This window comes from Mastigoproctus giganteus, chromosome 3, assembly GCF_048544385.1.
Source record: "Mastigoproctus giganteus isolate SK-2022 chromosome 3, ASM4854438v1, whole genome shotgun sequence".
Lineage (NCBI taxonomy): Eukaryota > Metazoa > Arthropoda > Arachnida > Uropygi > Thelyphonidae > Mastigoproctus > Mastigoproctus giganteus.
The window spans coordinates 241,928,670-241,954,478 of NC_143577.1; the positions used below are offsets into that span (position 1 = coordinate 241,928,670).

At 36.2% G+C, this 25,809-nt stretch overlaps 1 protein-coding gene across 1 annotated transcript in view; it reads left to right on the forward strand.

Annotated features, from left to right (window-relative positions):
* rl (Mitogen-activated protein kinase rl) overlaps positions 1 to 25,809 on the forward strand; it is a 142,264-nt gene that overhangs the window by 56,657 nt on the left and 59,798 nt on the right. The window contains exons 3-4 of the mRNA XM_090370973.1: positions 6,724 to 6,779; positions 23,377 to 23,566. Of these exons, the coding sequence (XP_090227099.1) occupies positions 6,724 to 6,779; positions 23,377 to 23,566 (246 nt within the window). The remainder of the gene's footprint in view (positions 1 to 6,723; positions 6,780 to 23,376; positions 23,567 to 25,809) is intronic.

Here is a 25,809-nt window from a genome sequence, read left to right on the forward strand (position 1 = left end):
GGTCTGGAGGCCTCATTTTAAGAATGATGTAGAGCTTTTGGAATGAGTACATAGAAGGGCAACAAGATTATTGAATGGAGCGAAGGATTGCTCTTACGAAAAAAAGCTTAAGTTTTGCAAATTACAGTGTCTAGAGACTAGGCACCTGTTAGGTGATCTGATTGAGGTGTATAAAGCCTGTAATGGTTTGAGCATGCTCAGTGCTGATGGGATTCTTCCTCTTGCTCAGAATAATCGCCTGAGAGGGCATAAATTCAAATTGAGGAAAGACAGTTGTAGGTTAGATGTGTGGAAGTTTGCCTTTAGCCAGCAGGTAGTTGGTTGGTGGAACAGACTTCCATCTTTTGTTGTGGAAGTTGATAGCCTAAATAATTTTAAGTCTGAGCTGGACAGGTATTTGGAACGAACGGAGGGGTGAAATGGGAGTGTTTTTTTTTTTTTTGTTTTTTTTTGCTCTTGCATTGTATGTCTCTGCTAATGTTTCTTTTAATCCGGTAAGTAAAATGCTCCAAAAAAAAAAAAAGGATTCTGATATACATGTCTACAAGATATCATGGAATTTTTAAAGAAAGTAGAACAGAGGAAGCAGCTCAAAAAATATGGCTACGATCATTGGCATTGAAGCGTTGTTTTCAAAAGTAAGCACTCTAAGAAAAAGATTTGAAAAGACATCATTTCGATTATGAAAGTAGAGATGAAGCTATTCAGGATCCAGAATTTTTTCTTTCAAATGACACAACAATTTTCTCCTTAACTGAAATGTTTACAAAAATAAAAGAATATAGAGAAATATTTAAAATTTTATATAATATTTATGAATTAAAAAAAATGGTCAGATGACGATTTATTAGATCATCACATTGATCGTAACGAGTCTGATATTTATGGTTTAACATTATCTGAAGAACTTAAGAGTACTTCAAATTTATATTAAAGACAATATTAATCCATTGGAAGTTTTACAATATATTTTTAAAAACAATTTTACAGATATTTTTCCAAATGTAGCAGTTGCTTTAAGAATTTTTCTAACTTTACCAGTTTCAGTTGCCTCAGGTGAATGGAATTTTTCAAAATTAAAATTAATCAAATTATTTAAGATCGACAATGTCTCAACAACGACTCTCTAATTTGGCAATAATTTCAATAGAAAATGATCTTTTGGAAAAAATAAACATAAATGAAATAATTAATAAATTTGCACATTTTAAAGCAAAACATTTTAAAAAATTTGTTTTCTAAGGAAACTTTTTTTTAACATTATAATTTTCTTTTATTTTATTATTGTGGGCACAATTACAGTAATTCAGAATTTAAAGTTTATTTCCAGAATTTCAGAACGATTTTGTTATTTTTGTTTGTTGTTTCATCATATTATATTAGCATTAACAAGGCACGTGATGCAAGAAAACAAGCTTATATAGCATCAGCCAAAAAAAAAATACCCCTTATTTCACCCATCCACTCGCTGCAAATGTTTGTCAAGTTTCGTCTTGAATCTATTTAAGCTATCAACTTCTACAATGACAGATGGAAGTTTGTTCCAGCGATCAGCCACTCGCTGGCTAAAGGCAAACTTCCGCACATCTATCCTACAACCGTCTTTCCTCAATTTGAATTTATGCCCTCTCAGGCGATTATTCTAAGCAAGAGGAAGAATCCCATTAGCATTGAGCATCTTAAACCATTCAGGGCTTTATACACCTCAATCAGATCACCTCGCAGGTGCCTAGTCTCCAGACACTTTAATTTGCAAAACTTAAGCCTTTCTTCATAAGAGCAACCCTTTGTTCCATTCACTAATCTTGTTGCCCTTCTCTGTACCCATTCCAACAGCTCTACATACTTCTTAAAATGAGGCCTCCAGACCTGTATACTGTACTCAAGGTGTGGCCTGACCATTGCCTTATACAAGGGAATAATCACCTCATCCCTGCTAGAAAAATTCCTGTATATCATTGACAAGACACAATGAGCTACTCTTGCAGACAGTCTGCACTGCCCAGAAAACTTCATATCTGCCTGCACAATTACCCCCAGGTCCTTTTCATTCTCTGCCATTGTCAGTGTAGTACCACAGAGTTGATACGTTGCTCTGGGGTTACTGTTTCCATATGTAGTACTTTACATTTGTCAATGTTAAACTTCATTTGCCATCTCTCAGCCCATCTGCTCAACCTTTCCAGATCCTGTTGCAGCAGCATAGCATCAGTAGTGTCCTTAACAACCCTGCCAACCTTTGTATCGTCTGCAAACTTGGACATTAAGCTTGATATACCATCATCAATATCATTTATAAATACAGAAAACAAAAATGGACCCAACACTGAACCCTGAGGAACTCCACTAATAACATTAGTCTACGATGAGCAGTGTCCATTGATTACCACTCTGTCTTCTCCCCCTCAACCATCCCTTTATCCATAGCAGCAATTTATCTCCAATGCCACACCGCTCCAATTTGTACAGCAGTCTTCCATGTGCAACAGTATCAAATGCCTTTCTAAGATCCAAATATATAATATCAAAGTTATTCTCTGCATCCAGTTCTTTTGTGACTGCATCATAGTATCCAGTCAAATTGGCCAGACAAGACTTTCCCTTAACAAAACCATGCTGTGTCCGAGCTGTAACTGAAGTGTTGTGTAGATGATCCTGCAGTGCTTCTTTAACCAGTGCCTCCATTAATTTTCCTGGAACAGAAGTTAAACTGACAGGTCTATAATTACTTGTGTCAGCCTTTGATTCTCCTTTGTGAATTGGGGTCACATTTGCACATCTCCAGTCTATGGGTACTTCCCCTGAGTCCGAAGAAGCTCTCATAATTATGGCTAAGGGTTTGCTTATTTCCTTTGCTGCCTCCTTTAATATAACTGGATAGATCTCATCCACCCCAGGTGCCTTTTTTTTTATGTTTATCCTCAACAATTTCTCCTCCACTTTCCTCTCAGTTATTACAAAATCATCTAGCTCACTGCCAGAGTTTACTTCACCTCTGGCATTCCCCTTCCTGAATAACTCCTCATGTGTGAATGTAGATGCAAAATACTCGTTTAGTTTGTTAGCCACCTGATCAGGATCCTCAACTGTTGAACCATCAATATCCAGTGGACCAATCTGATTCATCCCTTCCCTTCTAGAGTTTACATAGGTAAAGAAATCTTTGCTGTTTTCCTTTGCATCCTTTGCCAAGGATTTCTCATAATCTGCCTTTGCCTGCCTAATCTCATTTGTGACTTGGTTACAGACCAACTTATATCTATCATAGGCTTCCATGTCACCCAATTCCAGTTTATGCATAGTACATTATATATTATTAGTTTTTACCTGTTCTATTTAAATTGAGTAGTATAATTACCAGAATAAATAAAAGAAATTGAATAATCGAAATTAAAATTAATCAGAATTTCTTAACCATTGCCAGTCCCCTGCTTTTCAAATGTTTGAGTTAAATTCTGTGTTCACAACAATACCTCTGGTCGAAACAAAGTCATGCCTTCAAAAAGAACTAGACAGCCACATCTGCTTTTACAGCCCAAAACCACTACCAGTTTCAGAGATAACCTGTTGATAGGAAACCCAACTTCTTCAATGGATTGTTCTATTCACAACTCTAATGCTCTCTCTCTCTCTCTCCACTCTTGGCAGAAATATTCAAGACCCAATTGGAAAATGAATTCTTGGAAAAACAATCTCTTAACCCAAAGTATCTAGAGCAGATATATAGGCAATATAACTGCAAACTAGAAGATAAAGTTCAAAATTGAAATAGAAGACAATGGCAGCCTACCGTTCCTAGATATACTAAACAAACAAAAACCCAGAGTTACAAATGGAATTTTATAAGAAGCAAACAGATGCAGGAATCATACTGAATTATAAATTGTGCTACCTGCACTCAGCTTTAGTTGAAGTATTGAAATCTTTTATCTTAAGAGCCTACCAGATCTGCAATAAAGAAAACCTCCAACAGGCACTTGAAACTATAACCAGACTAGCCCTTAGAAATGGATACCCCCAAAATATCATTAAGAAAACAATAGAGGACAGCTCCAAGACCTTGGACCAACCTCGTCCAAGTAATAGCAAGTGACCCACCATATATATCATACCATATATATCTAACATTAGTGTAAAGATAGCAAAACATGCAAAGAAATATAGAATCAGCACTTTCTTCAAGCAGGGGTCAACATCCATAAAAGAGATTCTAAAACTCCATTTCAGCTACCCCAACAATCCTAGAGGCCATATTTACAAAATAGACTGCAAATGTGGCAGTACATACATACATACATAAGGTAGTCATAAAGAAGACATTTCCAGAATTAAAGAACACAAAAAAAGACGTTCATTATGGGATGATACAAAAATCTGACACAGCCCTGTATGCATTCCAATGTGGGGACATATGGCAGTTCAATAATACTCGAGTCCTTTCCACAGACCACCAGTACAGCAAAAGAAAATTTAAGGAAGCATTCTTTATAAATAAAACATTTGAAGCCACTTCTGTAAACAGAAAACAAGGGGTTAAATTTAACCAACAAGCATATTTAAAAAGACAATAGAGGAAGCCCTGAAGAAAAAAGAAAGAAAACTCCAAATACTAGAAGAATAGTGTAATCTCAACCTCCCACCACCTCCTGAAATAGGCAGCACAACAACCCACAGAGGATCTTAGGGTGAGGTTTGGGTTCATCACCTCAAGACTATAATTCAACAAAAAAAAATCACTGAATCCAGGCTATTCTACTTGGCATACTGTTATTGGAAAATTAATTAGAAACCTCATGTATAAATAAACTGTTGATGGCATTTCTTTCCAGAATGTACAGTCGAAATTGAGACATTTGAAGTAAGAAATTCTAACTTTAATTTCAATTATTCAATTTATTTTATTTATCCTGGTAATTATACTGCTCCATTTGAATAGAATAGGTAAAAACTAATAATATATAATGCGCTATGTATAAATTGTGTGTAATATGAACCAGAGCTATAATGTTTTACGTACTATATTGAGGTAAACTTCTCTTATTATTTTACAAGTAATTAATTATCCACCAGAACTTTTGTATATGTAATATTAATTTTAATATAATAATAATTTGATTTATTCATTTTCTTTCTGTCCTTAAAAAACAGCCTATATATGGTCTTGAGAATGGGTTCTGTCAAGGATCCTAAAATGTTACTTTAATGTATAGTGATATCGTTAAAAGCAAAACAAACTATCTTAATATTCACGTGGTATAAGAGTGGTCATTATGGAAATCTAGATTCCATGGAAACCACCATGTAACATCCTTCTCCAACTATATTAAAACTATCTCTTTTGTTTTTTTTAAATAATAGAATCAGTCTACTTATCTTTAATAAATGTTCACTAGCTATGAGCGGTTGAGATCACAAATTAAGAAACTATGTAAGAGAGTATAGGGAAGCTATGGCTCTTTTCCCTTCTCTACAAAATATCCACAAATTGAGAAATTTTTTTTTTTTTTGTTGCTTGGTGACATAAATTGACTGGTTTTCAGTGTGCAGTGCTGCATTACTATTAAGATCAAGTATAGTCCTTGTTATTATGCTGAGGATGGAAAAAATAATTAAATTAAACCTACATATGGCTGTGTGGAAAGGTTTAATTGTTTGAAATTTATGTACAGCTATTTAGGGGGCAACATTGATGAATGTTGCCCCCAAATTAGCTGTATCACGTATAACTTTTTATTAACTGTTACTGTTGTAAATTTTCCCCCTACTCCACAGCCTACCAAGAAGGGTTCTAATGTGTGGTCTATTCCAGTAATTTCAAACAATTAAGCCCGACACAGCAAAGTGGTTATTTATTTCAAGCATGGATAAATTTGAGTTATTAAAAAAATCAAATTAAATGATAAATATCAAGAGAGAATATAGAAACAAATGTAATCTGAAGAGAAGGAATTCATTGATGGCGAAGGTGGAGAACTTCCACCCTTAATGTGTTAGAATAATTATGCAATGTTTCATGATATTTAACTGGATGCATATACTTATTTTTACTAAGAATGAAAGATACTACATTGCTTTTGCAGAGTAGTGTTCTACCTTTCATTCTTAGTATGTCATGTTCCTTGTGTGTGTGTGTGTGAAAGATTGTCATTTAACTCCTGTGTTATACTCATTTTTGCTTTTTGAACCTGCAGTCTTTCTGCTCTCATTCTCTAAGCTTGTTGTATACTCTTTCTCCTCATCATCTCTGCCTGTGATAACATTTTTATATTGTCCTTATACTGTTGTCTGATAGCAACTTCTTGGATTTTTATAATGTAAAAAAATAATTTGTGTTTAGCTAGTTATTCAGTTGTTATGATGGCCTTGCAGTATCCCCCTGTAAAATTTTTTGCTCTCTGCCTGTTTTCAGGATAAATAAATTGCAGCCATTATCAACCCACTGCAGGATGGAAGCCTCCTCAACAATTCATGCTGAGGGAAATGGACCATAATCTGCCATGCTGGTCCAGTGTGGGTTGGCAGATCGACCGTATTTAGCAGTCAGGGGCTTGAACCCTGGTCTACTCAAAGAGCGTGTGCCACTGCACTCCCGCTCCTGACCACTCGGCTAAGGATATTCACATTTAAATGGTTATTTCTTTAATTTAGCACTCCAGTGTATATTGGTTTCTTAGAGTAGTTGATTATTATTATTTATTTATTTATTTTATTTATTTTTTTCAGATAATAGATATTAGAGACATCATTAGGGCTCCAACAATAGAACAGATGAAAGATGTGTATCCTTTGTATGATGAAGGAATAATTTAATTTTCACATCTTAATCATTAGATTCAGGGTACTGGCATGAACTAAGATTACATTTGCACCTTTGCTAAGGTTTGTCTCTAAAATTGAATGTGGTTAGAGGTAATGAACTAGGCATTTAAATCACTAGCAGATACAAAGGAGCTTTAAGCTGGGGAGGGAGGGGAATCCACCACAAGGAGATAAATACAGTCAGTGGCAGACTACAGATAAATTTTCTTGAATATATATATATATATATAAGGGATGTATCAAGAGTGTAAACAGTAATTAAATATAGAATTTAGCCTGTATATGTGGTATAGGCACAATGTCCAAAATCCAGCAACTTGGAACTTCGAAATTGCTGGTGTTTTGGACAATAAATTTAATCAGTCATGAAATGTCAAAATTCATGCATATTAAAGAGAGAAAGTATTAGCAGTAGTGTGCTGTCTGCGTTTTAATAATTTTTCCATTAACATATTTCTATTAACAATATTATGTTATTCTTATTCAAAAGAATAATAAGAATCCCTTGGGCCATTGATCAAAATTGGTTAACAAGAAATTTAACTTCACAGAGTTACCAAAGTAATCACCTACAGAATTTCTTCAGTAATATTCCATTAAAAAAGTGAACAGTATATGACTGAAGAATATAAAGTTGGAGCTCGGATTATCTGGGAGTGCAATTTTTGTCCTTGCTATTAACGGCACTGGACATTACTTACCTACCTAATTTTGCCTCCTGTTAGCTAAACTGCTATACTATTGCTTATAAACACTATAATATAAATAGGTTTTATATACATTTATATGCATTTCTGCCATTAGCCTGTCTACTCTCAACAATGGTTTCAGTTTCTTTGTTTTAGTTTCATCGTTCATTTATGTTTATAACTATTTTTTGGGTTCATATAATTTTTTTTTTTTTCCTTCTCCCTAATACTATATTCTGATGTAATTATATTTTGCCATGGTATGTACTTTATGTTAGAGGCAGAGACACTATATTGTCGTCTTGTTGGGAAATTCTGGTGGTTGATACTTGAAAACAGCACCAGGATTGTGCGATATAACAATATAATTATACATATATCTTGTATAATAATATTGACTTACTTCTTTATATATATATTAAATTTTTTTCCCCTACCCTTCTTTTCTTTCTTCTTTCGCACTTTTTACTTTCTTCTCTTATCTCTACAACTTTTATTTACTTACTTCTTTTTTATACTTATATATATATATTTATATACACAGTAAGACTCCTGTATCCGTAGTGGATACGTTCCAAGACCTGCCGTGGATGGCTGAAACTGCGGATATAAGCAAACACCTGCTGACCACATGTATAATGTGATTTTCTTGTATGTATATACATGTAATAAAATTTAATTGATAAATTAAATACACAGTAAGACATTACCAACATTAAATACGGTAATAGTAAAGTACAGCACACTCTCGATTTACTTGGATTGGATTAACCGGGACACTTCAAGACTCAAAATAAAAAAAATAATAATAAATCAACCAGATATCATAAAATTCAAGTAATAACTAGAATATGTATAAACAGATATTTTGCAAGTCATAAATAAGCGACAGGAACTGGCGTTATAAGTCGTCATTGGGAGATTAGTGTACCTATTATCTTGCAACCCCTGCTGTCATCACACCTATCGCTCAAAACAAAAAAAGAAAGAGACAATGTTTAGATTGATTTAGTGCATTGCGTTGATTGTTGTGTTCCGTCGTACCGCAAAAGGACAAATTTTGTTTCGTTATTTATGTCAAGGATGTCGGATTTTTTTTTTTTTGTTTGTTTGTTTTGTTTAAAAATCGCAAAAATGATGGGCAGATGCAAGAGTTGTGCTTTCAAATTAAACAAAAACTTGAAATTATTCAAAAGTTTGAAAATAGTGCATCCATTAAATCTCTAAAGAACCATTATAATGTTGGTGACCAAACCATACACGACACTGTAAAAAATAAAGGGATGCTATTCGATTTAAAATCAACATCGTAAAAAATAAAGGGAAGCATTGTATTGGACACACGAGTAGTATGTGTTAGGTTTTTTCAGTTTTTTTCCGTGATTAACCGCAGGTAACTGAATCAGCGGATATGGGGGCACAACTGAAGATAGACTCTCATCAGCCGGTACAATACCAACACTTTGCTTATCGGAGGCTTGAGGTGGTGGAACCCATATTTAGTCTCCAGAGCTAAGTTTCAGTCAACCCTCCCCCATCTCTTCCACAATGCAGTACGATTAATGTCTTTTGAGTTTATGATGAACACCATGGCGAGATCCAAACTTCCTTACATTTCGAGGGTACAGCTCTAAAACAGTGTTCGCAGGCCAGTCGCTAGTTAGTACACTGGACCGAACCTATTAGTAACTCTCTATGAGGCTTCTGGATAAGCTAGTATATAATCTCATTACCTCTACTCTGCCAGATAGTGACTGGAAGGAGTCCGAGTAGTGTGTATGCAGGGTGGGGGGGGCATTGTCGAGGCCACGTTATGTCAAGGATCGATCTAGCTATATTCTTACCATGTGTATGCCATATCCAAAAATTTCATTACTTCATACAGCATCTCTCCCCCACATTTTCTTACTATTGAATACACCATGAATTGTCAAACTAGTAGAGCAGGCATGTCAAACTTGTTTTGCACCTTGGGCATATAAGCTATTTGCATTAGGCTGAAGGCCACATGCCTTCAATACTCAAAAAAATAAACAAAATACAATTTTTAGAATTACTGTATTTAGTATATAGATAATCTGTTTTGTATCCTATGTTAGTTTTTAAATTAAAAATACTTTATAATATTTAATAAAAAATAAACAATAAAACCACAATTTATTATTATATCAATCATTTTTTTAGAGGACACTTGGCATCATTTTCCACAAAGCAGATCAGAATTTGGTTGAATGTCTTGAGCTGATGTAATCTTTAAGATTGATGATAGATGGTTATTGGTTAATCTTGACCTTTCTGGTGTTTTGTTATTTTTCATTGAAGAAAAGAGTTGCTCACATAAGTATGTGCTCTCGAACATAGCCAGTATATTTGTAGCGAAAGCTAACATTTTTTGGAAATCGATCTACGGGTAAATAAGTGTAAAAGTCTGGAATTCCAACTTCCGTATATTTTTGCTTTAGCAAAGAGTCACATTGGATTTCAATAAATTCCATTTGTAAGCTCTCATCAACAATTTCAATATCAATAGACATAGGCGAAGTAAAAAGACGAAACTTAAGAAACTTAGTTGCTGTAATTCACAATTTTTGAAATCAGAAAATCTTTTATCGAACTCCATTTCTAACAACTTAATTTGGTGTGTATATTCTGTAAATTAAGATTGGCAACTTTTAAAATGAGGTAATTTTTCTTTTTCTATTTGTTTGCACCAAAGTAATAGTTTTTATTTGAAAACATTAATATTATCAAATAACATTGTAACAATGTGATGTTTTCCTTGAAGTTTAAGGTTAAGTTGGTTAAGATGACTTGTAATGTCAACTGAGAAAGCCAGATCCTTTATCCATTGTACATCTTTTAGTTCAGTACATTCATAATTCTTTGTTTACATGGGTACCTCCGTAGCCAGGTGGGAAGGAGCAGCAGTGCGTAGCGCATGCTTCTTGATTAGACCGGGGTTCAAGCCCATGACCACCAAATACGGAGGATGTGGAAAGGTCAGGGAATGACCACCGCATATTCCCGGAGAAATATGGCCTTATTTGCTAATGCTCCTAAAAACCAAACAACAACAACAACAACTTTGTTTCCAAGAACATTACGATTTCATCCAGCAGCTCGAAGATGCCTCCGTAGCCAGGTGGGCAGGAGCAGCAGTGTGTAGCACATGCTTCTTGATTAGACCGGGGTTCGAGCCCGTGACCGCCAAATACGGAGGTTTCGGAAAGGTCAGAGAATGACCACCGCATATCCCTGGATCGATATGGCCTTAGTTACTAATGCTCCTAAAAACCAAATAACAAACAAACAACAACAAACAGCAGCTTGAAGAATCATTTTAAGACTTTGACTCGAAATCCATCAAACTTCTGTATAATAGGGTAGATCAGTTTATTCACTTTCTATGTCTTCCAGAAATGAAACAAATTGTTGATTAAGTCCATGTGCTCGAATAAAATTTATAATTTTGCAGACTTTTTTTAGCACATGTCCGATATTTAAAACCTTGGAACATAATACTTGCTGGTGAATAATGCAATGAAATGTTCAAAATGATTATTACCATGTTGTTTGCATGTTTCTTTTAGTTTTGCAGCGACACCCTTAGCGACATCCATCATGGCAGGTGCGCCATCAGTTGCAAGACAAACCAACTTGTTCAATGATAATTTATATTTATTCAGAATTTCCATGAGTGCACCAAAAATATCAGCTCTAGTGGTTGTATCATGCATAGGAATAATTTCTAAAAGCTGTTCACTTACTTTCAAGTTCACATCACACCCATGAATAAAAATAGCCAGTTGAGCAATATCTTAAATGTCTGTACTTTCGTCAATTGCAATAGAATAAGCTTCAAATGTGGATATCATTGACTAAAACTCAAGACTAATACTCAAGATTTCTAAGAGGTACAAGCTAAAGATTTTTTTTTTTTTTTTTTTATGTGAACCCCAAACACGAGAGGTATTAGAACCTATAGTACTTAGTACCGTGCTTGGGTTGGAGGTTGAGAAGACGAAAGAAGATATTTGTTGACATTGGACTTGAACTTCTGTAGATTGTAATTTTCAGGAAATACGTATGAAGGAAGGTTGTTCCAGAAAACGGCAGTTGAATGAATAAATGAGGAAGATGAAAAGTTGGTTCTGTGGGTTTGAAGTTGGACAGTAAATGGATGTTGGCTGGTGGCGGCACGTGTTCGGGCTGTTTTGAAAGAGAGAGCGGGAATTATAGAAGCCAATTCAGAAGAACAGTGCCCATGGAAATATCTGTAGAAGAGGCATGCAGCAGAAACAGTACGTCTATGAGAAAGCGAGTGGAGAGACTCTGTTAGAGATGAATCATTAATTAACCTAACTGCCCTCTTCTGAATGGAATCAAGAAGCCTGAGAGAGGTTTTGGGGGCACCACCCTAAATGTGGGAACAATATTCCATGGCAGGGCGGATTTGCGATTTATACAGAGTGAGCAGCTGTTTGGAAGAAAAGTAACGCCGAGAGCGAAAGAGAAAACCAAGTTTTTTAGATGCAGAGGAAGCAATATTTGTAATGTGCTTGTGCCAAGAGAGATTAGAAGTCAAGGTAATCCCCAAAAGAGATATATCCTTTTGCCTAGAAATTGGAGTGTCACTAAAGATAAGCATAGGAGCAGAAGAATCCTTTTTGCGAGATATAAGACAAGACTGAGTTTTAGAAGGGTTGAAATCAACTAAGTTGTCTTTGCCCCACTGGAGAATTACCTGAAGATCGGCATTTAAGGAATTGGTAGCAGATTTTCGAGAAGTTGAAGCTGATTGAGCAGGGCAAGGTTTCTCAAAATGGAAAGTTGAATGCAATGTGCTATCATCGGCAAAACTATGGATAGGATTTCCAGTCAATGGAAGAAGGTCATTGATATACAAGAGGAAAAGAGTGGGGGAAAGAACTGAACCTTGGGGGACACCGGCATTAGTGGAGAAGTTAGAAGACAGAGAGCCATCTACCATCACCCTCAGTGAGCGATCAGAGAGAAAACTGGATAACCAATTACTAAAAACAGTTGGCAAACCATAAGATGGAAGCTTGTTTAGAAGTCCTTTATGCCAAACACGATCGAAAGCCTTTGAGATGTCAAGAGCAACTGCTTGTGTTTCACCGAACCTTTCCATTGAAGTAGTCCATAAATGGGTAACATAAGCCAGAATATCACCAGTGGATCGACACCGACGGAATCCATACTGGCGATCGTTGATCAGACGGAAGGTTTCTAGGTAGTTTAAGAGTTGGCGGTTAATTGATTTCTCCATTACTTTAGAAAGAGTAGAAGTAATTGCAATGGGACGATAATTGGATGGGAGGGATTTGTCACCCCTTTTAGGAACTGGCTGGATATGAGCAAATTTCCAAGCAGAAGGAAAAACACCTTTGGAATAAGAAAATGAAAAAAGGCGGCAAAGAATAGGAGTAAGTTCAGGAGCACAGATTTTGAGAACAAGTGGAGAAATACCATCAGGACCTGGAGCTTTCTTAGCATCAAGATTCATCAAAATCCTTCTGATATCCTTTTGACGGAAGACCACAGGAGGCATTGAATGGACCGTGTTGGGAATGGTGGGAGGTGTTTTACCAAGTTCATTAATACATGAGCTGGAAGAAAAATGGGATGCTAGCAGGTCAGCTTTATCCTTGGCTGAAGTGACAACAGAACCATCTGGTTTGGTCAGAGGTGGAAGCAGAGATGGGCAAAAGTTGCGGCCAATAGCTTTGGCAAGAGACCAGAATGCTCGGCTACCATTAGGGCAAGAAGCAAGTTTTCTACTCTTAGCCTGTTCAAACTCTAGTTTGGACTGATTAATAACTGCTTTACAATTGTTGTGAGCTTTGGTGTAGGCAGAAAATGAAACTGAAGAATTAGAAACAAGCCAATTACGATATGCAACATTCTTCTCTTGAACAGCCTTAGCACATTTATTGGAAAACCAAGGTTTAGATAAAGGACGAGATTTTAAAGTGGAGTGTGGGATAAAGGATTCCATTCCTGCAAGAATAATTTCACTGACACGATCTGAGCAAACGTTGACATCAGGAGTTTTGAAACAGTAATCCGACCAAGGAAAAGAAGAAAAGAAGTCTCGCAGGTCATCCCATTTTGCATTCTTGTAATGCCAAACAACACGAGGTTGGGAATAGCCATGAGATAAAGGTTCCATTGGAGAAGAGACAATCACCAAGTTGTGATCTGAAGTGCCTAAAGGACCTCTCACTTCGACCGTGTACTTAGAAGGGTTGTTTGTGAGAAAAAGATCAAGCGTATTGGCTGTATGATTAGGATTGTCCGGTATTCTTGTAGGTAAATGAACAATCTGTGCTTATAATGATTTATGCACCAACATCGAGCCATGATGATGAAGAGGTTGAAGAAATGTACACTGAAATTGAGAGCCTTCTAGATGAGCAGAAAACCCACTACACTATTATTATGGGCGACTTCAATGCTAAGGTTGGAAAAAGGCAAACAAGTGCAGAAAGAGGAACTATAGGAAATTTTGGAATTGGTGAAAGAAATAAAAGAGGTGAAAGACTTGTGGAATTTGCAGAATCTCAAGGAATGTCAGTAATGAACACTTTTTTCAAGAAAAGGGTGAACAGAAAGTGGACATGGAAGAGTCCAAATGGATTAACAACTAATTAAATCGACTTCATCCTCACTAACAGAAGATATATTGTGAATGATGTTACCGTCCTGAATAAGGTAAATGTTGGAAGTGATCACAGAATGGTAAGATGTACACTTGATATAGATGTAGGAAAGGAAAGGAAAAAACTGACTCGAGTAAATAATACAAAGGTCTTTGAAATAACAGAGGAGGAGAAAAAGCAGTATGTACTGGAACTTAAGAACAAGTTTGAGCTTCTGCAGACTGCTCAGGACCACGATATCGACGACGAATATTACGACTTTCTGAAAGTGATAAAGCCCAAGAAACCTATAGGGAAACAGAAATCCAAAGAAGAAAAAATTAGTCAAGAAACACTTGTCATGATGAACCAAAGACGACAAATGAAGAGCAAGAAAAACACTGACAGGGAGAAAATTGAGTATACTGAGTTATGCAAAGCCATTAGAAAGAGACTCAGAGTGGACATAAGAAGATTTAACACAAGAAAAGTAGAACAAGCATTAAGGGAAAACAAAGGATTTAAATCAGCAGCCATGAGCAGTAATACAGAAAGACAAATGATATTGAAACTGAAGAATAGCGATGGTGTACTTATAAACAGCAGAGAAGGCATAATTCAAATAGCAGAAGACTACTATAGAGAATTATACAAGGAGCGAGGGAATGACACCAGCAGTGAGGAAGATGGATTGCAAAGTAGCAACACATACGACATACCCGATATTCTTCCTGATGAGGTAGAACATGCATTGAATAAAATGAAGAATCGGAAAGCCCCGGGGGAAGATGAAGTTACTGTAGAGTTGTTAAAATTGGGAGGAAGAGACATAACACAAAAACTGGCAAGGCTCTTCACAAAGTGCATTAGAAAAGGTGTGATGCCTAAGCAGTGGAATAATGCAATCATAGTTTTGCTGCATAAGAAAGGAGATAAATCAGAAATTGGAAATTATAGACCAATTAGCTTGTTATCCCATATCTACAAGTTGTTCACAAGGGTCATTACTAACAGATTAGAAAGAATACTTGATGAGAATCAACCAAAAGAGCAAGCTGGCTTTAGGACAGGATTCTCAACTATGGATCACCTTCACGTAATATCACAGCTAATGGAGAAAGCAAATGAATATAAAACACCATTATGCCTGGCATTTGTGGATTATGAAAAGGCATTTGACTCCATACAGCATAAGGCAATGTTTCGGGCACTGGAAAGACAAGGCATAGATACTCCATATATTATGATTTTGAAGAAAATATATGAGAGTGCTACATCCTTTATTAGACTAGACAAAGACAGTAGGAAATTTAAAATCGAGAAAGGAGTTCGACAAGGAGACACAATATCTCCGAAGCTGTTTACTGCTGCCCTTGAGGAAGCTTTCAGAAGATTAGGCTGGTCGCAGAAAGGAGTCAATGTGAACGGAGAGTACCTAAACCATTTACGATTTGCAGATGACATTGTGGTCATAAGCCACGATTCCAAAGAATTAGAGGAAAATCTTAATCAGTTATGCACAGTTAGTAAGGATTTTGGACTAAAGATGAATATGGCTAAAACAAAAGTAATGATGAACAAGTATGCCACGGAAAGGGAAATAATGATTGAAGGAGCAGTAATTGAAAAGGTGGAGTCATATACTTATCTGGGACAAGTTATTAGCTGTAATAATGATAAATGGCTGGAAGTCAAGAGAAGAATAAATTTTGGATGGATAGCATTCAGGAAATATAGTCACATACTGAAGAGCAATATCCCAGTTTGTCTGAAACATAAAATAATGAATCAATGTATACTCCCCACCATGACTTATGGAAGTGAAACTTGGGCACTCACCAAAAGAATGGAAGAGAAGCTAAGAACTACACAGCGAAGAATGGAACGAATTATATTGGGAATCAGACTGTTAGATAAGAAGAGAAACACATGGATTAGGCAGCAAACTCAAGTAAAGGACATTCTTATCAAAACTAAAGAACTAAAATGGTCTTGGGCAGGACACATAGCTCGAAGACATGATGACAGATGGACTAAGAAAATAACAGAATGGTACCCAAGAGGAGCTAGAAGAAAACCTGGAAGACAAAGGCGGAGATGGATAGATGAAATTCGTGAGTTTTTGAGTAGTAAATGGATGGCCAGTGCTCAAAACAGAAGGAACTGGAAAGTTGCTGGAGAGGCCTTCATCCTGCAGTGGATTGAAAATGGCTGATGATGATGATGATGATTTCTTAAATTCTCAGCTATTTCATGAATCCTATTAGCCACTGTGTTTCTGCTTAAGTTTATACTTTTGAAGCTTTTTACTTTCTCTGGACACAACACTTCTGCTACTTTAATTAAACACTCACTAATAAAATCTCCTTCTGTAAAAGGTTTTGATTTGCTTGCAATTAAATGTAATAACAAGTAACTAGCTTTTACAGCTGCTGAATTTTCCTCAGAAAGTTTGGTAAACAAGTTTTGCTGCTTTTTTAAGAATCGATTTTAATTCTTACAACTTACTTTCATGATGTTTCTCAACATATTTATCATAGATTTCTTTATGATGTGTATCATAATGTCTCCTGATATTGTATTCTTTGCAGACTGAAATACATTTACTACATATTAAGCATACTATTTTGCTCTTTTTCTGTATTCAGTAATAGTCTAGCTCCCATTTCTCTTGGAAGTTACGGCATTCTTCTTCGATTGTTCTTTTCTTACTCATACTGGTATTAGTGGTTGTCATAATGTTTATCATTGTGTCTTTATAATTTAATACAAATAAAACAAAATTAACTGCACACAGTTAAAAATATAATTCACGAACATACAACTGAGCAAACACTTTGCGGTCTGTAGTACTCGAAGCTGCAGGCAGAGGCTTAAAAATGAAACATTATGTCCTATCTTTTCTCTCTTTTTCGAGCGCTGCATTGAAAATTGCTTAAATGTAGAATTCGAAATAAATTATGTGAAAATAAAAATAAACTTGGTTAGTATTTTTTTCCATTTCTTTTAATTAAAAAAAAAAAGATTTTCAAGAAACCTTGGCAGGCTGCAGCCTTTTTGTTGGAGGGCCGTGGGGCGTGTGTTTGACATGCCTGTATTAGAACAAACTTATCTGTGAAAAGATCTAAACCTCCCAAACACTTCCTAGTTCATTTCACAAATATATGTGGTCTCAGTTCTAATCTCATTGATGTCTATTTCCACTAACAGTCTGGCAAACCCCATGTACTTTTTCTCATAGAATCTCAGTTATCGGTTGATTCAACCACTGCTCATCTCAGTTGCCCAAATTATTCGCTGTATGATTCCTTTCACCTAAAAGGTGATACTTGTGCATATGTCCATTTCGATATTCCCTATCAGAGATTTGGTAATTTGGAATCTCCTCTTTTCGATCTTCTCTGGCTTAAAATCTCTGCCTCATTCTGTCAAATTCATCTGTTGTCTCTACCATTCTCCCAACTCCACTAGTTACTTGGAACTCTTTGACTTCCTCTCTTTGCAGCTTGACTTTTTCCAGTCCAACTTTCCTAACAGTGAGGTAATTTTACTTGGTGATTTTAATGTTCACAACTCCAGCTGGCTTCCGTTTTCTAGTCACACCGACCCAGCTGGTCAAGATGCTGAGGCTTTTGCAATTACAAATGACCTAGCACAAATTGTTCATTTACCTACCAAAATACCGGACAATCCTAACCATACAGCCAACATGCTTGATCTTTTTCTCACAAAAAACCCTTTTAAGTATGCGGTTGAAGTGAGTGGTCCTTTAGGTACACCTCAGATCACAACTTGGTGATTGTCGTCTCTTCTCCAATGGAGCCTTTATCTCGTGGCTATTCCCAACCTCTTGTTTTTTGGCATTACAAGAATGCAAAATGGAATGACCTGCGACATTTCTTTTCTTCGTTTCCATGGTCAGATTACTGTTTTAAAACCTCTACTGTCAACGTTTGCTCAGATCGTGTCAGTGAAATTATTCTTGTTGGAATGGAATCCTTCATTCCACACTCCACTTTAAAATCTCATCCTTTGTCTAAACTTTTGGTTTATCAATAAATGTGCTAAGGCTGTTTAAGAGAATGTTGCATATCATAATTGGCTTGTTTCCAATTTTTCAGTTTCATTTTCTGCTTACGCCAGAGCTCACAACAATTGTAAAGCAGTTATTAATCAGTCCAAACTAAATTTTGAAGAGGCTAAGAGTAAAAAAACTTGCTTCTTGCCCTAATGGTAGCCGAGCATTCTGGTCTCTTGCCAAAGCTATTGGCCACAACTTTTGCCCATCTCTGCTCCCACCTCTGTCAAAACCAGATGGTTCTATTGTCACTTTTGCCAAGGATAAAGCTGAGCTGCTAGCATCCCATTTTTCTTCCAACTCATGTATTGATCTTGGTAAAATGCCTCCCACCATTCCCAACATGCTCCATTCAATGCCCCTGTGGTCTTCCGTCAAAAGGCAATGGTCAGGGAACACCTAGAGTACTGTGTACAGGTTTGGAGGCCTCATTGTAGGATGGATGTAGAGTTGCTAGAATGAGTACAAAGAAGGGCAAGGTGAGGGGAACAAAAGGATGCTCTTACCAAGAAAAGTTTAAGTTCTGCAAATTGCAGCACCTGGAGAGTAGGCACCTGCGAGGTAATCTGATTGAGGTGTATAAGGCCTTGAATGGGTTGAACAAGCTGAATGCTGATGGGATTCTTCGTCTTGCTCAGACTAAGAACCTGAGGGGGCACAGTTTCAGATTGAGGAAAGATAGTTGTAGAATACGTGTGGAAATTTGCCTTTAGCCAGTAGGTAGTTGATTAGTGGAACAGGCTTCCATCTTTTGTTGTGGAAGCCAATAGCCTAAACAAATTTAAGGCTGAGCTGGATAGGTATTTCGAACGAATGGAGGGATGAAATGGGAGGGTTGTTTTTTTTTTTTTTGGCTGATGCTGCATAAGCTTGCTTTTTTGCATCGTATGCCTCTACTAATGCTAATGTTAAAAGGATGTCAGAAGGATTTTGACGAATCTGATGCTAAGAAAGCTCCAGGTCCTGATGGTATTTCTCCATTTGTTCTCAAAACCTGTGCTCCTGAACTTACTCCTGTTCTTTGTCGCCTTTTTTCACTTTCTTATTCCAAATGTGTTTTTCCTTCTACTTTTAAATTTGCTCATATCCAGCCAGTTCCTAAAAAGGGTGACAAATCCCTCCCATCCAATTATCGTCCCATTGCAGTTACTTCTACTCTTTCTAAAGTAATGGATAAATCAATTAACTGCCAACTCTTAAACTACTTATAAACCTTCCATCTGATCAACAATCACCAGTATGGATTCCGTCAGTGTCGATTCTTTGGTGGGGTGTCAATCTTCTGGCTTATGTTACCCATTTATGGACAAATTCAATGGAAAAGTTCGGTGAAACATAAGCAGTTGCTCTTTACATCTCAAAGGCTTTCAATCGTGTTTGGCATAAAGGTCTTCTAAACAAGCTTCTGTCTTATGGTTTGCCAACTGTTTTTTATAATTGGTTATCCAGTTTTCTCTCTGACCGCTCACCGAGGGTGATAGTAGATGGCTCTCTGTCTTCTAACTTCTCCACTAATGCTGGTGTCCCCCAAGGTTCATTTCTTTCCCCCACTCTTTTTCGCTTGTATATTAGCATTAGCATTAGTAGAGGCATTTGATGCAAGAAAGCAAGCTTATGCAGCATCAGCCAAAAAAAAAAAAAAAAAACCCACTTCCACTTCACCCCTCTGTTCGTTCAAAATACCTGTCCAGCTGAGCCTTAAACTTATTTAGACTGTCAACCTCCACCACAAGGGATGGAAGTCTGTTCCACCAACCAACCACCCGCTGGCTAAAGGCAAATTTCCGCACGTCTATCCTACATCTGTCTTTCCTCAATTTGAATTTATGCCCTCTCAGGTGATTTTTCTGAGCTAGAGGAAGAATCCCATCAGCATTGAGCATGCTTAAACCATTCAAGGCTTTATACACCTCTATCAGATCACCTCGCTGGTGCCTAGTCTCCAGACGCTGTAATTTGCAAAACTTAAGCCTTTCTTCGTAAGAGCACCCCTTTGTTCCATTCACTAATCTTGTTGCCCTTCTCTGTACTCGTTCCAGCAGCTCTACATCCTTCTTGAAATGAGGCCTCCAGACCTGTATACAGTACTCTAGGTGTGGCCTGACCATCGCCTTATACAATGGAATAATCACCTCCTTATCCCTGCTGGAAAAATTCCTGTATATCATTGACAATACTCCATGAGCTACTCTTGCAGCCCATCTGCACTACTCAGAGAACTTCATATCTGCCTGCACAACCACCCCCAAGTCCCTTTCATTCTCTACCACTGTCAGTGTAGTACCACAGAGTTGATACCTTGCTCTGAGGTTGCTGTTTCCCATGTGTTTCCCATATTAATGACCTTTCTCCATTGACTGGAAATCCTATCCTTAGTTTTGCTGATGATAGCACATTGTATTCCACTTTCCAGTTTGAGAAACCTTGCCCTGCTCAATCAGATATAGCTTCTTGAATATCTGCTACCAATTCCTTAAATGCCGATCTCCAGGTAATTCTCCGGTGGGGCAAAGACAACTTAGTTGATGTCAATCCTCCTAAAGCTCAGTCTTGTGTTATATCTCTCAAAGAGGATTCTTTTGCTCCTAAGCTTATCTTTGGTGACACTCCGATTTCTAGGCAGGATGATATATCTCTTTTGGGGATTACCCTGACTTCTAATCTCTCTTTGCACAAGCACATTACAAATATTGCTTCCTCTGCATCTAAAAAACTTGGTTTTCTTTTTCGCTCTCAGTGTTACTTTTCTTCCAAACAACTGTTCACTCTGTACAAATTGCAAATCTGCCCTATCATGGAATATTGTTCCCACATCTGGGGTGGTGCCCCCAAAACCTATCTCAGGCTTCTAGATTCCATTCAGAAGAGGGTAGTTAGGTTAATTAATGACTCCTCTCTAACAGAGTCTCTCCATTCGCTGTCTCACAGATGTAGTTACTGCTGCATGCCTTTTCTACAGATACTTCCATGGGCAATGTTCTTCTGAATTGGCTTCTATAATTCCCACTCTCTCTTTCAAAACAGTCCAAACATGTGCCGCCACCAGCCAACATTCATTTACTGTCCAACTTCAAACTCATAAAACCAATTTTTCATCTTCCTCGTTTATTCATTCAACTGCCATTTTCTGGAACAACTTTCCTTCATATGTATTTCCTCAAAATTAGTCTACAGAAGTTCAAGTCTAATGTCAACAAATACCTTCTTTTATCTTCTCAACCTCCAGCCCAAACACGGTACTAAGTACTATAGGTTCTAAATACCTTTCGTGTTTGAGGTTTTCATAAAAAAAAAAAAAAAAAAAGTAGTGCATCTTTCATATGTACTACCTACACAAATTCCAGGAATACATCTAAAAAATGATTGTTCCAAGGAATGTAAATAGAATGAATGAAGGAGGAAAGGTTTAGTTAATTTAATTGGTGGATGTTGGATGGTCACTACACATTTTAGTTGATTTAGAAGACAGTGGTGGTTGAATTAAATATATTGTATAGGAGAAACGGTTGTAGAAAAGATATTTGAATTAGTTTGGGATTTTGGAAAAACCATTTCCATATATAGGGACTGTTCTAAAGTAGGGTATAGGGTTAATAATTGTTTGGAGGGAAGGAAGAAATACTGGCTGTAAAGAGAAATGCCACTTTTTCAGGTTATGAGTAATCTGTAGTTTGTGATATGCTTGTTGTTGTTATTTGGTTTTTTAGGAACATTAGCAACCAAGGCCATATTGCTCCGGGGATATGCGGTGGTCATTCCCTGACCTTTCCGCACCCTCTGTATTTGGTGGTCACGGGCTCGAACCCCGGTCTAATCAAAAAGTGTGTGCTACGCACTGCTGCTCCTGCCCACCTGGCTACGGAAGCGCCAATATGCTTTTGCTAAGAATGGATAGATAGGGTCATCCATTTACTGTCCGACTTCAGACTCACAAAACCAACTTTTCATCTTCCTCGTTAATTCATTCATCTGCCCTTTTCTGGAACAACCTTCCTTCATATGTATATCCTGAAAATTACAGTCTTCAGAAGTTCAAGTCTAATGTCAACAAATATCTTCTTTCATCTACTCAACCTCCAAGTCATGCATGGTACTGAGTACTATAGGTTCTAATACCTCTTGTGTTGGGTGTTTTCATAAAAAAAAAAAAAAAAAAAATATCTATATATATATATATATATATATATACACAGGATGTTTCAAAAGTGACGGTCAATAATTTAAAGGTGAACTGTACACACTACAATATGCAGAAAAAGTGTAGTAAACATGGTCCTTAAGTGAATCATTTTTGAGATATTGCACATTTCTAGTTGGGATCCACCACTGGCAAGATGAACTGTATAGAGTTGAGATCCACCACTGATTTGTTTGTTTAGGTTAGGTTATGCTCATTCTCTCTCTGTTTCCCCTCTCTCAATGCTCTGAGATGTAGCAGGCATACTAGTACTTATCAAAGGATAGTAGTCAACATGGAAAGAGATTACATCAATGAAGAGTATGCAGACATGCACCTCATGTATGGTAAAGCTAATGGCAGTGCACTCGAAGCTGCACGTTTGTACCAAGAAGTATTTCCCTGCCAAAGGCAGCCCAACAGGTGCACATTCATCAGGGTACATTAACGCCTTAGAGAACATGCGCACTTTGCACATGGAGTACGAGCAGGTAGACCCAGAAGCATAACGCCTGATGTAGAGGAAAGGGTGTTAGAAAGAACATCCTGTAACATATAAAATCCTGTGGTGCAACCAGAAATTAAAAATGTATCATCTTTTGTTTAATAAAACCACCCTTATCAAAGGATCACAGCTTTTTCCTAAACTAGTGTTTCTATAGTCAGTGGTGGTTCTTACCAGAAAATGTGCATTATCTCGAAAACGGTTCATTTGCGACCCCTATGTTCGCTGGGACTTTTTTTGCTTATTTTAGTTTGTACTTTTCACCTTTAAATTATTGACCATCATTTTTGAAACACCCTGTATATTATTTTCTTTATTTTTTATTTTATTTTTTTGTAATCATTTTAAAAGTAGTGGCACAGCTCTTATATGAATTGTCACATTTATTAACCTTCCATTATTTAGATTTTTATGGTTTTAACAAAAATTTTCCTCAACATAATCAGTTATATTGTACAGTGTTTAATGGAAACGGATCTTTACAAACTCTTGAAGACTCAGAAACTGAGTAATGATCATATCTGTTATTTTCTCTATCAAATCTTAAGAGGACTTAAGTACATTCATTCAGCAAATGTGCTTCACCGAGACCTTAAGCCAAGCAATCTTCTTCTAAACACAACTTGTGATTTAAAGGTAAGTTTTTACCAATTTTGAACTTTATCCCTGGAAAAAAAAATATAAATGTGTCAATTTGTTGTTGGCATAAAAAATCCTGTTAACTTTGGAGGAGTGTTATATATCTGTGTGTTGCCTGAAAAACTTCTTTGCTACTTATTGATCATTTGAGAAAATAGTTTGTTGTTTATTCTATGGTACCTTTTCTCTGGATTCATTAAAAAATAGATCGGTAGCTTTATGTAGCTGTGATGATGAAACAATTTTTTTCTCATCAATAATTTAACCTTTCAAGCTAGATTACTTCTTCAGAAGAACTGTATAAATTTAGGATTATTTAGTAACATTAATTCTCATATTTGCACCTGTTAGCTTTTACGTTTTATGTAACATTTGTGGAAAGCATCTTTTAAAGTTTTAATTTTTTTATTTTTATTTATTTATTTATTTATTTTTTATTTTTTTTTTTTTTGGAGAAAGTTTTATGAGTTGTTTTCACAACTCATAATACCAGAGTTCTTTGGTGAGGGATGCATAGCATTTTCTCCTAAAAACTTATAGACTTTTCATCCTGCGAATCAGGCAGACTGGTCATAGCACACATGCAATTTACAGACATGATATATCAATCTCTCATGACCTTAACTGTCTTTGTAAAAATTCACCCCATTTTTTTTATATAGATTTCAGTCAAGTTTATGCTCAAAAATATGTACCTGTAATGTTTTTCCAATACAGAATACCTTCTGAATGCCAAAGTCAATCAAATACAGTAAAAAAAGTGAATTCACAGGATAGTTGCACATAATATCTTTCTTAAGATTTTTTTTCAATAGTTGAAAGGTTTTGAAGGATACTTAATTTCAAACTGTAATTTAACTTGAATGAAAACTGGAAAATACCACTTTTCAGACAGAATTTGTTCAAGCAAATGAAAAGCAAAAGTGTCTGCACAGTTGGTTTGGTTTGGTTTTCATTTCAATTACATGTGCTCAGCATATGTGATTGTGGTAGTTAATTTTTGTTTCATCCAGAAGGTCATTAAAGCAAATAAAAAACATGCTAAATGTGCAGTTGGTTTTGAGTTTCATTTAATCATGCATTCAGCATTTGCGATTGCTTGTCCAGATGGTTTTTATTTGCTTCAACCAGAAGAAAATTATCTTTATTCTGATTTCATTCACATTCAGTTAATTTTTAAGTTTCTTTCAAAACTTTTTATTATTGAAAAAGATATCAGAAAAGATGATGTGCAGCTAACTGTGGAGTTAGCTGCACATGTATCTTTTCTGATATTTTTTTAAAGTTATAATATTACATATGTAAACCATATGGAGTGTGTTGAAAAGTTATGCATACGTTCTTGCACGTAGGGTATCATTGTATCTGCATTTTAAATTAGTGAAGTGATTACTTTTCATAAATGTAAAGATTTTCTTTCCTTTCTGTATTTCCAGTTGTGTTACATGTATATATGTATTGACCATTAAAAATTCAGTTTAGGTTTGTTTGTTAATGCATTCATTTATTCTACATGGATATTTGTAGGTAGATCAAATGGGTATAAAATCATTTTGAAGGAAAGATTGTAATTTTTTCGTTTCCATCATAAACTTTCACCAATCAAAATTGAACTTATTCACCTGACTAAACCAGTTTCTCTTAATACTATTATAATGGCCAGTGATAGGTTCTACAGTCTTCAACCTATCTAGATTTAAGTTTCCTTAATAAATTCGTCAGTGGCAAAATAAATGCTCCCTGCATGATTGTTGATTTGATGGTAATTTAGTGATTAGGTACTTCAGTGATGGTAAATTGCTGTATGATAATAGGAAGTTTAAAAAATTTGCTCAGACGTCATAGCATCATTTATTTGTTGTAGGAAGTATGAGATGTAGAACTCTACTCTGCATGAAATCTGAACAGAAACATTTTTATGGAATGGCAGCAGCCTCTCTTAGAAGTACAAGCTGAATAGTAGGAGAAACTATAATCACCACATATAAGTATATAAGACTTAAACAGAGTAAAGAATAAAGTAAGCACAAAAGTAAGTGGTAGGGGATTATTATTCTACATTATGGCCAAAGTATTGTATGTGACCTTTAACATCAGATTTTTGAGGTTTTGGGCTAGTTAAAAACTGCATGGGATGTATTTATCTATAGAGAGAGACTCGATGGCAGCAGCAACAAATGTAATACAAGGAAGATTGTAATTAGACTATACTTTCATCAGATATTTGTGGGAACTGTATA